This window comes from Clupea harengus, chromosome 1 (genome assembly GCF_900700415.2).
Source record: "Clupea harengus chromosome 1, Ch_v2.0.2, whole genome shotgun sequence".
NCBI lineage: Eukaryota > Metazoa > Chordata > Actinopteri > Clupeiformes > Clupeidae > Clupea > Clupea harengus.
In genome coordinates this window covers 3,074,565-3,089,284 of record NC_045152.1, presented here as the reverse complement: position 1 = coordinate 3,089,284, position 14,720 = coordinate 3,074,565, and the positions used below count along the sequence as shown (strand labels likewise).

At 43.7% G+C, this 14,720-nt stretch overlaps 2 protein-coding genes across 2 annotated transcripts; both read left to right on the top strand.

Moving 5' to 3' along the window:
• The first annotated feature begins 408 nt into the window (after positions 1-408).
• On the top strand, positions 409-3,963 carry LOC105888683 (keratin, type I cytoskeletal 13-like). Its single transcript, XM_012814422.3, has 7 exons — positions 409-999; positions 1,633-1,715; positions 2,055-2,211; positions 2,421-2,582; positions 2,739-2,864; positions 3,156-3,376; positions 3,701-3,963. Exons 1-7 carry the CDS (start codon positions 505-507, stop codon positions 3,831-3,833), a joined length of 1,377 nt encoding a protein of 458 aa, XP_012669876.2. The 5' UTR covers positions 409-504; the 3' UTR covers positions 3,834-3,963.
• A 4,885-nt stretch (positions 3,964-8,848) lies between these two features.
• On the top strand, positions 8,849-14,019 carry LOC105888676 (keratin, type I cytoskeletal 13-like). Its single transcript, XM_031574517.2, has 7 exons — positions 8,849-9,106; positions 10,357-10,439; positions 10,717-10,873; positions 11,358-11,519; positions 11,898-12,023; positions 12,320-12,537; positions 13,363-14,019. Exons 1-7 carry the CDS (start codon positions 8,864-8,866, stop codon positions 13,469-13,471), a joined length of 1,098 nt encoding a protein of 365 aa, XP_031430377.2. The 5' UTR covers positions 8,849-8,863; the 3' UTR covers positions 13,472-14,019.
• The last annotated feature ends 701 nt before the right edge of the window (positions 14,020-14,720 follow it).

Sequence of the window (14,720 nt, the reverse complement as noted above, 5' to 3'; positions counted from 1 at the left end):
CATCTTGCAATGGGGAGTTCAGCAAGTTCAGGGCTGTATAGGCATACAAAGATAAATGATGTTTGAGGATTGTGCCCTGGCTTTCTATGGATTTCCTCTTGTGTGTGTGTGTGTGTGTGTGTGTGTGTGTGTGTGTGTGTGTGTGTGTGTGTGTGTGTGTTTAAAAGATCTTGTCAGACTGGTCATGATTTACACAGACTGTTGCCACACCTGTTGACCGTATGCTTTGTGTCGGTGTGATCATGCCCGATAATCTGTGCTGAAGGAAAAACTGTGTGTGTGTGTGTGTGTGTGTGTGTGTGTGTTATTCTACATGCCAGTCTTTGCATGCTTTCCCACTCCACCCCACCTTGCAATCCCTCCCTCTTCGGTAGAGCTTCCATAAAAGGAGCTCACTGAATTCTCCCGTCTCCACTTGCTCGCTCCTCTCTGCAGTCAGGGCACAGCAGACAGCTCCAGCGCACGCACTGCACCGCAAGACAGACAGCAGACACACACACAGACATGTCTTACTCCAGCCGAAGCTACGTCTCCTCCTCCGGGGGTTCAATGAGGGCCAGCGGTGGATCCATGGGCGGCTCACGCCTCTCCATGGCCTCTGGCGGGTTCGGCGGTGGCGCCGGTGGCGGGCGCATCAGCTCCATGCGTGCGGGTAGCGTGTACGGGGGCGCAGGAGGGTCCGGGGTGCGCATCTCCAGCGCGTCCAGCTCCTTCTCTGCCGGCGGCGGTGGTGGTGGCGGCTATGGCGGCGGCTATGGTGGCGGCTATGGCGGCGGTGGCTTCAACCTGTCTAGCGCGGTGGACCACTCAGCCAACGAGAAGGCCACCATGCAGAACCTGAACGACCGTCTGGCCACCTACCTGGACAAGGTGCGCTCCCTTGAGAAGGCCAACGCCGAGCTGGAGCTGAAGATCAGACAGTTCCTGGAGAGCAAGACATCCCCGGCTTCCCGAGACTACACTGCCTTCCATGTGACCATCCACGACCTCCAGGCCAAGGTATGTTTGCATGGCCATGGCCTCAGCATAGTTTCACACATGTTACAAGCTACATAACGTCACCAAACTAAGTGGTATTCCCACCAGTATTTATGCAAAACGTACTCATGCATGACGTGTCTGTACCGGTCTGCACATACATGCTTCACTGAACTATAGTCTTTTAATATTAGCATTGAAATGGAAATGAAATAACATGTACTAACTAACCTAAAGAGCCATGCATTCATTGCTATTATCAGGCTGTAACTATACCTATTACAGCTGTAAAGAGGATGATGGCTACGTGTATCAAATTAGAGTAACAGATGCATTAAATATGTGATTTCATAAATCAGGCCTTGTGTGCTGCTTTGCGTTACTGTGCACTATAAGGCTCTTGTAGCACTGACAACTCGCACAATCTCTTATCTACTCTGTGATAATCATAATCCCTCTGATTGAACAGCCTTTGGTCTTTAACCCCGTTCCTGGGTACATCCCTTATCAGAGCCCGAACCCCTATACACCCATGCATCCATTCATGGTTCTTAGTTCTTACATAAACCTTACAAATCGACAGTCACTTTGTCATTTTTTATTTATGTTTTCTCTCTTTTTCTAAAATGTTTTTTTTTTTTTCTGTTTGTGCAGATCCAGGAGGCCTCCCGTCAGAGTGGCGGTATCTACCTCAGCATCGACAACGCAAAGCTCGCTGCTGATGACTTCAGAGTCAAGTGAGTCTACCTACACAAACCAAGGACACACTCCATACCAGAATCTGACACCACAGACTTTATTTCAACCAGAGGTAGTGATTAAAAAAAAGAAATTGTAGTCTAGAATTAGGAACAGCAGCATTTCTGAACTTCAGTCAGTTAATTCCAAATGCCACATGTCCACACATTTTCCTAGTAGGTTTTTGCTTTGTTTACTCTTAATCCTGATCCAGATACATAGTGTTTTACTACCGACTCAATGACACAAATAACACAAAAAAGCAAATAGCTATAATGCATGCACAGAGTAATGTTAGTGCGTGCATAACTTGATTGGATCATTTTGGTTCTGATCAGGTATGAGAACGAGCTCGCCATGAGGACATCCGTGGAGGCCGACATCGCCAACCTAAGAAGGGTGCTGGACGAGCTGACCATGGCACGCTCTGACCTGGAGATGCAGATCGAGGGCCTGAGGGAGGAGCTTATCTACCTCAAGAAGAACCATGAGGAGGTGAGAACCTTAGAACATCTCACAGGCGACACGATTAGAACTAATACACAGAAACTTTAGCTCTCATGTCACTCAAGGAGAACCGGAACAAGATGAAAACATCTCACAGGAACATAATTGGAATCGGAATAATCGGAAAATAAATCCCTCCAGGATGAAATAAGTAGCTCACAAATGACCGTTGACCTTTCTGCTTTTTCTCCTCTCAGGAGCTCCTGGCCATGCGTGCCCAGATGACCGGGCAGGTCCACGTGGAGGTCGACGCAGCACCTCAGGAGGACCTGACCAAGGTCATGGCCGAGATCCGTGAGCACTACGAAGCCGTGTCTGCGAAGAACCAGAGAGAACTTGAATCTTGGTTCACGAGCAAGGTGATTCTAAGTCCTCAATTATCCTCACACATGTATGAGTGTACGCTTTAAGTATGTATATGCATTTGAATATAAGTAGTCTAAATGTGACTAATAGTTGGTTGACGAGTAAGTCACATTTGTTAATATGCTGGTTTCTGTGCTTTCGGCAAACAGACCGAAACTCTGAACAAAGAGGTCAGCGTCCACACCGAGGTGCTGCAGACATCACGGTCGGAAATCAACGAAGTCAAGCGCACTCTGCAAGGGCTAGAGATCGAGCTGCAGTCCCAACTCAGCATGGTAAGCAACCAGTATGATAGCCTAGCATACAGCAGCTAGCATATGAACTAGCGAGAGGATTTGTATAATACTTGAAAATACATTTATCAACAATGAAAAACAAGGCAACCAACAAGTCAATATGTTACAAACATGACCTCAAAAGTACTTGTAACCATTGATACTAAATCATCACAAAATTTTAGGTTTAGGATTAAATCTGAAGTAGCTACAACCAGTTATTGAAGGCTAACGCTGGGTTTAAGCTGAAGTAACTCTAAACTGTGATCGTGCGGTCTTTGCTCTCTCCAGAAAGGGTCGTTGGAAGGAACACTGCAAGACACGCAGGCGCGCTACTCTTCGATGCTCTCGGGCTACCAGATGCAGGTGAGCAGCCTGGAGGAGCAGTTGACTCAGCTCCGCGGGGACCTGGAACGCCAGGGACAAGAGTACAGGATGCTCCTGGACATCAAGACCAGACTGGAGATGGAGATCGCAGAGTACAGAAGACTCCTGGACGGAGAAGCTGTCAGGTCAGTTTGATAGACTGTGACTATATAAACCAAATTAAGAAAATAATCCCATATAACCCATAGTTTATGGATAGATTGAACAGTAAGTATAGATTTTTAAAATAGACATTACCTTCCCTCTTCAAAATAGCCTCCTTATTATTTACTAGTGTTTACTAGTGCTGTAGTGTGCCTTGAGACAATGTTTACTCTCAATGATGCTATAAATAAATATGATAAATAATAAATATATTTACATGGAATTCACTTCATGAAGAATCCTTCAGTGATTCAGAAGACTCTGAGAACTGACCTCTGACCTCTGTGTTTATATGTGCCCTTTAGTACCTCCAGCATCTCCAGCTCCAGCTCCAGCTCAACCACAACACGCAAGGTGGTGACCATCGTGGAGGAGGTGGTGGACGGCAAGGTGGTCAGCTCCTCCAGCTCTTCTCAGTCCCTGAGTGCCACTCACTGAGTGCCACTGACACACTGCAACAACACAGCACCGGAAACAAGCCTACAAAAGTAGCGCCTCTCAAAAAACACCCCGACAGAGAACAAAAGAGAGAAACAATAAAAAGTGCCCTGTGGTGTTCAATCTTAAACTTTTGTGTGATGGTTTTATTCTAGATCGACTGGTTAGCTGACTGGTTGGTTGGCCAAAGGTTTTGTGAAAGAAATCAAGAAGCAACAAGGGAAGAAGTAAATACAGACAGAAAGAAAGAAAGAAAGAAAGAAAGAGAAAGAAAGAAAGAAAGAAAGAGAAAGAAAAGAGGCAAAAATGTAAAAATACAACCTGGTAGTAAAGGGTTAATCTGTACATCTTGAAACTGGTGTGACAATGGCCACTATGATTTAAAAAAGTAAAAAAAAGTTTTTTCATGCAAGACACCAAATTATACATGAGCATTTCAAGATTATTTCACAACACATTGGGTGGTAGATAGATAGATAGATAGATAGATAGATAGATAGATAGATAGATAGATGGATACTTTATTAATCCAGAGGGAAATTTTAGGACATCCAGTAGTTTATACAATTCATACAACTCACAGACACAACATACACAAATCACATACACATAGGGAGAACATGTTCACAAGGAGTGGGGTGGTAACAGATACAAGAATGGGTCTGACCCTATGGTAGAATATGCATGATGGATTGTGACAGTGTAGATGCCCAGGAGGAAAGTGTTCTTGTGCTGCTTGTGTGGATAGTGCAAAAAGACAGTGTTCTTGTGCTTTTGTGGATAGTGCAAAGAGATAGTGCAGAATTTTAAGAGGTTAAGTCTGTGCAAGGGGCTAGTTTAGCCAGTAAGTGGATGGACAGTGGGTTGGTATATTGAGATGGGGTGGGCAGACTGAGGTAGACTCATGCAAAGAAGACCCTTGCAGGTTGCTGACTATCTTGGGCAATGACCACCACACCCACTACACAGAACTCTCAATAGAGAGAGGAGCATATTTACTGGCAGACTCCTGTCACTGTCAAGCTCATCGGACAGGCTGGGGAGGTCCTTTGTCCCCAGGGCCATTCAGCTATACAACTCCACCCAGAAGGAGTTGTTGTCTGACAATCCAGTTCAGTGCTAACAACAGCCCCCGCCTTACTCACCAGCCTGTCCATTCGCCCCACATCCCCATTCTTTATGCTGCCTCCCCAGCACACCACAGCAGAAGAAGAGGACACTGGCAACAACAGACTGGTAAAACATGCAAAGGAGTTTGTTGCAGACATTGAAGGACCTCAACCTCCTCAGGAAGTAGAGCCGGCTCTGACCCTTCTTGTAGAGTGCATCAATGTTGGCTGACCAGTCCAGTTTATTGTCCAGATGAACTCCTAAGTATTTGTAGGTCACACACACCTTATATTATATACAAGGTAACTGTACAATCATTACGTACACAGAAGAGAATAATATGGTCCTGCAGCTACTGTGCCCATTCTCAATACAGAAAAGGTCAAAGGTTGAAAGTTTCATTAGGAGTCAAGCTCACCTCTGGACTGGAACCGGCCAAGGAACCGGCTACACCTAGATTGGGGTGGGGGATATGCAGGTTCTTTTGGAGCTCCCAGTTGTTGCAATGCAAAGGTGACCACACTACCCCTAGGCGCCCGGCCCTACCATAGGATGAGTTGTTCGAAAATGTTGTTGAACAACTGTGTTTACTTGATAGAGACTTTGAACACTCTCTCCTAGCTACCATGGTTGTTGCACAATGCTTTTTTGAAACACACCCCTGACTGGCGTCACCATTTCATCCCACTGATTTAATCTAGGGGAAGGGCCCCTGTGCCAAGGCATATATTCTGGTTCCTAAATCCTGTTCTTGGGCCTGTCCCTGACTATACCTGACTGAACTATTTCAGCTAAGTAGTTAGCTAGGGGCTTTATAATCCCCTCGACTGGCTGAGAAGCCCAGCAGAGTCCTAATAAGGAGAGGAGATGGCTAGGGTGAGAGGCCATCCTGAGATAACTCAGGTTTACGAGCCTCACTGGGACTTATCATGAGTAGACCTGTTCAGGCAGGTTCGGATTGCAGTGAAGTTAACAGAGGTCGGACAGATTTGTTGCTTGTGGATGATTATAGTGATTTGTCTATGTCTGTCCAGTTCTAGCCTCTGATGAACAGTAACTAAGTGCCGGACCCTGTAGTGAAGGACTCTCTCACTGGGCTCTGTGTCCTCTGTGCTTTTTAAAGGGAGAGACATGACATCTTCATCCTTGTACTCCTGCAGTTACATATCTGTGTGGTTACACCAAAATTATCTAAGAGGGCTGCTGATGCTGGAAAAAAAAGGGCTGATTTGCCAAATGACTGCAAGATGTCTTTTTTTTTTTTTTTTTTTGTTAGGTAGTTCTGGACACACGAGTGGTCAGATTTGTTTTTGTTTTCTGTGAGGTTTTGTATGTTTGTGTTTTGTCTGAGGTTTTGTATGTAGCTCTGGACGCACGAGCGGTCAGATTTGTTTTTGTTTTCTGTGAGGTTTTGTATGTTTGTGTTTTGTCTGAGGTTTTGTATTCAGCTCTAGACACCTCATGAGTGGTCAGAAGGCAGCTCATTCTTTAAGAGTGGGCCGGAAAACATCCAATGTAATTTACATTGAAAGACATGCTGATCTCCACACACTGGTTTCCAACCTGCAGCCTGCAAGGAGGCTAAAACCCAGGAGCGCTAGAATGATCCGCTAGCATGTTTCGTAAGGCACCGGGACGGCACAGCTCCGTATCTACTGGTCTTTGTGACCGCCACACCCTAAGCCCCACTCCCAGTCCAGGTGTCAGGACTTTAACACTTCCAAGGTCTCTAGTTCACTTGCCGCTCTTTGGACACATGGAAACAACATTGCCTAGTAATAACTGGTTCAGGTTCAGGCTCTGTAAAGCGCCTTGAGGCGATTTTATTGTTTTGACGCTATATAAATAACATTGCATTGAATTAAGCTGAATTAGTAATACATAATGGGGAAAGTACAGTGAGGCAGGAGACAGGTCACAGGTTTAATATTGGATTGGACTGTGTGGGAATATTTTTTGTACATGGTGAACATGGATCAACTTATGAAAAGTATGAATAGCCTCACTCAAGATGGCTGACAAATAATACCGAAAAGGCTGACTGCTGAGAGGCGGACAGCCATATTTTAAACAAGATTAACTGACTACACCACAATTCCCCAGTAAATGGGAGTGGTACCAAACACGCAACAAGTTCTGACTGAGTAAGAGTTAAAGGACGGAGCTAATTCTAATTGGCCATAGGAACAGCCACACACAAGAATGTCAGAAGGTCACTGGTTTGTTATTGGAATGGACTGGAAAAAATATTTGATTTTGATTTCCCTGGGGCAACTGAATTTCTCATGTACTCCCTGTCAGAACTGTACACATTCTGACACTACAATATAAACCGTAATATGCTGTAACCTGTACAAGAGGAAGGAACGATGACTAGTAAACATTAAGTTAACTATAATGACAATGTACTTTGACTGCTTTTATTGTCATACATGGGAGAGCTGTGCAATTATGCATGGAAACTGGGGATGCTATTTTCTATTTCAACTTATATTCATTCAGCAGAACAAATTAGCTCAAATGTGTATTTTGTAGATTATAATTTAAGACTGCATTTTGTAACCATGTTAAAAGCTAACTATGCTGATAGCTAACTAAGCAGACTTTGACTGTAATGTAAGGTATGTAAGATTGTCCATGGGCTAGATTTCAGAACAACAGCTTTTTAGTCTCTGATGTTTGAACCTCCCACATTGTCTCACTAACAACATGTCGATATAAGCAGAGGATATGTGGGCATCCTTACTGTCACCCAGCAACACTCAACACCTGAGCAAAATGACAAGAAAAATGGACTAGCATACTAGCAAAATCTACACTACAACTGAGCAGCTATTAAGAGTGTCTTATAGTGTCTTAGAGACACTTAGGTTTCAAAAGAGCCTTGGTTTCTATGCAACCATCCAAGGGCGTAACCATGGTCTGGACAGGAGGGTCCAAATGAATACCCTTCCCTTCCTTGCATTGCCTACAATTCTATATTTATGAAAATGTGCACATTTAGAACATAGTTTCGAGGACTACATTAACCATTTGAATTCACATCTAAAGGAATAGTGTAATTTCTCCGAGACAGTGACTGCCCCTCCACTTTGTTTTGGTGAGTTGCTTACTGTTTGTCCAGTTTTCTCCGCTTTTTAAGTAACCTTAATTCCTCCATTACTCTACCTCCTCTCCACCAAGGAGGGGGGAGTCACACACAAATACATTGTAAATAAACAGGACATAACAAGAGACCGATCCATTGACAGGGTTCATAAAAGGAGAACATATATTTAACATATTTTCTGCTGTATATTGGGGGGTACAGATTGGTATTTTCTCAGTATTGAGGGGGAAACGACCCCCCCCAAAGAATGCGTGGTTACGCCCTTGCAACCATCACCTAATGGCTGTCAGAAACCTGTTCGTCTTGATGTTAAAACCCCTCAGTCCGGTCTTGGTCAATATTTATTGTGATCAATAGCCTCTCACACTGATCTGAGATAGTGCCGGCCACTTGATCATTGTGACAGGAGATTCCTTGCATTGTATAACTGACCCAGAGTTACTCAACTGGATGATGCTGTTGGTGTCGAGACAGGTTTTGTTCAACTGAGGTATTTCCCTCGAGGCTAATGTTGGGGTTTGTGGTGCCGGAAGTCTTTGTCTGGGTAGCAATAACCCTGTACTTCTCCCCTCCCTCATTCCACATAAAAGCACCTCCAGTATTCCCTGAGGTTTCACTCAGCACCTAGTCCCTCTCCCCTAAAACAACAACCGGAAGACTCTCCACAACCATGGCATGTTTCTTTACCAACCGCAGCAGCTTCCAAACCTCCCCAGGTGGGTCTCTGAGGAGAGGGAGCTTGACCAGCATAAGGCCCGGTAGTGTGTACGGGGGCGCAGGTGGGTCCGGGGTGCGCATCTCCACCTGCCCGATGCCGCTGTCATACAGCCGCCGCTCCAGCCTTTCGGACACTATGGACGTGACAACCAACGAGAAGGCCACCATGCAGAACCTCAACGACCGTCTGGCCACCTACCTGGAGAAGGTGCGCTCCCTGGAGAAGTCCAACGCCGAGCTGGAGCTGAAGATCAGACAGTTCATGGACAGCAAGGCCTCGCCTGCCTCTCGGGACCACAGGGGCCATCTTGCAGTGATGAGTGACCTACAGGCCCAGGTGAGCCCAAGAACACACACACAACACACACACACACACACACACACACAACACCTGGCTCAGGGGTCAGACTCTAACAGGGTCCGCTGCTCTTTATGTATCACTAAATTGCCTCATATGATTTGTTTACAACCAACCAATTTATGTAATGCCAATGTGACTGAAGAAATGACAATGCTTGACTACACTTTATATCAATCAATAAGGTCAGTGTAATGCTCTTTCACTACTACAGATGCATTTTTTTCCGATAAGAATATAATGTAAACCATTTTTAAACACACATTGGCCATGTTTGCTCATACAACAGACGAGCACACAGTCAAATTGATCCTAAACCTATTATATATTCTAAACAATTACTAAATGTAAGTTGTGTGTCACTGTGAGACAGTCAAAGATAGGACAACGACCTTAGACATTGCTAGCATGCCAGACATAAGTCAGATATACAGTCTGGGGTAAGCTGACACTATGGAATGGTTAGCTTTCAGCAAAGCTTGCTTTTAGCTTGGTTAAACACACACATATATGTATTTATATATACACAATAAGCAAAGTAAAACATTTAACAGAGCCTCAACCTATTATGTATACCACACATATCCGGCATTGAAAGAGTCTTAAGAACGTAATAACAGAGAATAAATACACTGCTTTCAGGACATAGTCCTCTGCTCTTACTGTCTATGTTATTCAGTTTCCCCTGGCCCCATTGTGTGCTACATTGGGTTAGATTCTTTACTTCGCTAATATCAATATTGGTTGTGACTTTGGTCAACCACAGATTAAATGAGGTCAGCCATTATGTTTTGTCTAAAGTCAACATCAATAGGAGGGCCAGTGGTCTCTCCCACCTCTCTCCCACCTCTCTCTCACTCTCTCACTCTCTCTCTTGCTATTGTCCCTCTCTCTCTTGATCTTCTGGGATTCCTGTGAAAGCACCTCTTTTTTTCAAGGCTACTCCTATGAGATTCGCCATATCAATAGCTGTTGTTCAGCTCTACAATTTTTTTTTTTATCCTGGCCCTTGAAATCTTATCCAGCTTATCACATTCATGCTTTTATTCGGTACAATGTGAAAGGTGGTGCCAGACCAAACCCAAATTCTTCCCTGAGGATGATGTAAAATACAGCACTTTGCAGCAGAGCACAAGAACAATGGATCACCTGGAATGGGTAGAATAATGGGTTCACGTAATTTGGTTGAGACTATGTCATAAGAGGACTCGCTTCATCTCTTGTTACAGATTCGTCAGTCTTCGCAAGAAAACGGAGCGTTATTCCTCAGCATTGATAATGGCAAACTAGCCCTGGAGGACTTCAAAGTCAAGTAAGTGGCATAAAGTGAAATAAAGTTACACAAAGTGTCATACAGTTGGATTTGGATATCAGTATGACTTTTACAGTAACATCAGTGGTTAAAACCAGTCAAACCACTCGTAGAGGTGGGATCAGCTACATAGCTGAGTGAAAAAGGTCAGAAACGACTCATCATGTAATGAGTAACTTCATGAGAATGTCAGAACCTTATCCAAGTGACATGTATAATGTTCTGAGCATAAATCCGCTGCCTATTAGCTCTCAATTGCCTCTCTGTGATGGTGCAGGTATGAGAACGAACTGGCCCTCAGGCAGTCAGTGGAGGAAGACATTGCAGGGCTGAGGAGGTTGATGGACACCCTGACGTTAGCCAGATCCGACCTGGAAACGCAGATCGAGGAGCTCCAAGAGGAGCTGATCGTCCTGACGAAGAACCACGAGGAAGTAAGGGCACAAATGGGCAGGCGGGCGTTGACTGAACGGAACATATCAGATGTGCTGCTGACGAACACACGTTGTTGTAGACCTGCAGTAGTTATCACAAACACACGTACCATGACCTGGGGCCCTATGGGGTCATGTCAGAGCACACCCCGCAGAGATGGCTTCATGCACATGGAAACCTCTCATGAGCTATAGGTGACTCATGGAGCTTAGCATTTTAGCTGTTGTTAAACACAAGTTGTTTTAGATCTTCATAAATGTAGAGAGACACATAGAACCTGTGGCATCAACAACTTGAGAAGGAATCAGTCCTTGACCTCTCACATGTGATATGAATATATCAGATTCTATTTTTCTCAATAGGAGTTAAAAGATAAGCTATTGTCGCTGTATAAAATGCTCATAGAAGTCCGTACAAAAAGCTGACATGAAACTACATGTGTCTATTTTTCTGAATAACAATGTTGTATTTCTCTCCTCTCAGGACCTTTCAGACATCCAAGCACAGATGAGCGGTCAGGTCGATGTGGCCGTGGATGCTGCACCACAGGAGGACCTGAGCAAAATCATGGAAGACATTCGCAGACATTACGAGACCATTACCTCCAAGAACCGGAAAGAACTTGAGGTCTGGTTCCAGAGCAAGGTAAAACATTTTGAACTCTTAGGTAAGGTTATACCATGACCCCTCCGGAGGGGAGAGTATTTGCAGGGGGTTGATTGGATTGTCCAACTGTCAGGGAGAATTTTTGAGGAACTTTAGTCTATAAGTTTCTCTGTTTGCGTGTTTTTATACTTAAAATATTTTGCTCGTAAAACTGATCTGAGCTTAACTTTTAAGGGTTCATCATGTATGGTTACAAAGTGTTAGGTACAAATCTTCAGAGTTGTTGTATGGGAAGAACATACTGGAGACACCTTTCCTTCTAACATTTAACTCACCTTTCAAAAGCTAAACTGTACTGCTTGTTAATCTAGAATACTAGTGCCTCACCTCACTTCAGTTCATTCTTGTTGCTTACAGACTGAAGAAATTAACAAGGAAGTCATCGTCAAAACAGAAACCCTCAAGACATCGAAGTCAGAGACTACAGACATTCGCCGCAACTTTCAGGGCCTTGAAATTGAGCTGCAGTCCCAGTTAAGCATGGTAAGTCCACAGGCCTGCCACACTCATCAAACATGGAGGTGTCTGGCCTAGACTAACCTCACCCCAAGCCTCTTCCTTCCTCTCCATCTATCTATCCATCTATCCAACCATCCATCCATCCATCCATCTATCTATCTATCTATCTATCTATCTATCTATCTATCTATCTATCCATCCACCTATTTGTCAATCCATCCATCCATCCATCCATCCATCTATCCATATATCCATCTATCTATCTATCTATCTATCCATCCATCCAACCATCCCTGTCCTCCCGTCTTTCCTGACCCCAGAAATCCTCTCTGGAGGGGACACTGCAAGAGGTGCAGTCCCAGTACACCTACATGCTGGGGGGCTTCCAGGAGAAGGTGCTGACCCTGGAGGACCAGCTGTCCCAGCTGAGGGCCGACATGGAGGGCCAGAGCAACGAGTACCAGAGGCTGCTGGACACCAAGACCAGGCTGGAGCTGGAGATCGCCGAGTACAGGAGGCTCCTTGAGGGAGATATCAAGTAAGGATGCATCACGTTCACACCATCAATATTCACACGACCAGCGAGCACACCACCAATATTCACAAGTTCTATTTACGCGAGGAACAATTTTTTCTCAACTGTAGCCACAAAACTGCAAAATCACTCAAAAAGAGATATTTTGGAGGAAAGTGTTTTATCGTTTTGGCAAATCTCCATATAATTAATGTATGTTGGGGTCCTGTTCGTCCCGTCTGGATTTATTTTCCGATATTGACCGGCAGACTATACATTATCCCTTACATATTCACTCTGCATGCTTCTAATTCTATGATTCTGTGTGTAGTTTTTATCTAGAATGAATGGGCTCGATGCAAGTCTGATCATAGTTGTATCCTATACTAAGTCTGCTGTTATCTGGGCAGAATGTTTTATACTCAACAGGGAACTTTATAGATGGCCTTCCAGTAATCGTGACTGTGACTGCCAGTAAAACGAGTGCATATATTCCAGTGTAATCTTCATTACTGTTTATATGACCTATGACCTATATGATGTTTACATCCAGACCTTGTGTGCAGACAGGGTGAAAACAGTGTCGCTAGAGAAACAGCAGGAATCCCATACACATGAGAAATCCTGCGGAAATGTTGTAACACCTTCGGTCAAAACATAGCATTTTGTATGCGCAGAAGGACGAATAAAGGCACTTTGCATGAGAACAGGCCATGTGGCTAACTCCCTTCCAGTACACCTCAGATTTTACCGTTCCATCCTGGAAAACAAATCTGATATCATAAATGGTGAAGTGAGGTGCATTTCTGACCCATTCCATCTTTTGATAATATATTTTTTTTTTTACAGCTATACACCTACCGCATCAACGGCCAAGGCTAAGATCATCATACTCACAGAGGAAATAGTTGATGGAACAGTGGTCAAGTCCTCTTCCACAACAGCCAATGAGAAGTGAGCCTTGACCTACACTGAATGAGGAGAGCAATGGACTATTGAACAAAAACTGCAAACAACAATAAAGCTGCATGTTGGGAACATACAATAGTGCCTCCCTGTGGTGTATTTATGAAATGTCACTTGCGATTCTCAATTTGCAAATGGAGAAGCAGCTGTATTGATAGACAATGTTCACTGTTTTGCCATACAAATGTATTTGTGACTTGTAATATTCCATTGCATACACTACCAAGTTAATTTTATGAAGGTGAAACACTGAGATCAAACTGGAAGTCAACATTAGAAAAGTCCACACATCCCTGTACCTACCTCTTGTACTAAATGAGAAATAAAATTGAATAAACTAAATTAATTGTATTTATTCTACTGTGCACACTACATGAGACATGAAGGTGTAGGCCTTTGATTATATCAAATGGGAATGAAATACCAGTTTTAGAATGGTTCAGCACTGTACAATAGAAATACAACCATGTGCCAACACTGAAAACACACCAGTACTGAACTTTAGAGAATGAGGGACGCCAGTCAGTATCTGCATCCATCTCCCCATCTATCTGCCTATCACACCTATCCATCTATTACTGTAAAGTCCCATTCCGGGAAAACTGGTGCATTTTGCTACTTAGCTCCCCCTAAAGTTGCGGAGTGTTGCTTACTTTTACACCACTGTTGTAAATACAAATCGTGCTTCAAAACCCCCTGATGGACAGTGTACACAAATATTTTTTGACAAGTTGAAGGATATGAAACTGGCAAAGACAATGGCAGAAGCCAAAGAAGCATATAGCATGACAAGGTAGAGTAAAATCACAAGATTTGACATAAATATGACTCTGCATAATTGTAGTTATTGTGACATCGGAGATTAACACTAACATAACCAAACAATAACAAAAAAAGAATGACAAATATAAAATAGAAATATAGGGAACATAGAGTAAAATAGAATAGAAAACCCTTATTGTCACACAAAAACAACATATAACACAACAACAGTACAAATAGCTAAAATAGAGCAAATGGCAAATGGCTGCACTAGCGTAGCTACGTCAGTTATCGGACAGTTTGTTAAAAATCAGCCATTCTATTAAACAATCGATATGCACAAGTATACATAAGTTTAATAATGAATTAACATGACGACGTGAACATTTGCCGATAACACACGCATGCCAGTTACGATAGCTAGCTAGACAGTTACGACACTGTCCTGTCAGGGGCAGGTTAATGCTAGTTATAATAAA

Coding starts and splice junctions, on each gene's coding strand:
- LOC105888676 (XM_031574517.2), top strand. CDS start 8,864: ATGCCGCTGTCATACAGCCGCCGCTCCAGCCTTTCGGACACTATGGAC. Junction 10,440..10,716: donor CTGGAGGACTTCAAAGTCAA/GTAAGTGGCATA, acceptor GTGATGGTGCAG/GTATGAGAACGAACTGGCCC. Junction 12,538..13,362: donor CTCCTTGAGGGAGATATCAA/GTAAGGATGCAT, acceptor TTTTTTTTACAG/CTATACACCTACCGCATCAA.
- LOC105888683 (XM_012814422.3), top strand. CDS start 505: ATGTCTTACTCCAGCCGAAGCTACGTCTCCTCCTCCGGGGGTTCAATG. Junction 1,000..1,632: donor TCCACGACCTCCAGGCCAAG/GTATGTTTGCAT, acceptor CTGTTTGTGCAG/ATCCAGGAGGCCTCCCGTCA. Junction 2,212..2,420: donor TCAAGAAGAACCATGAGGAG/GTGAGAACCTTA, acceptor TTCTCCTCTCAG/GAGCTCCTGGCCATGCGTGC.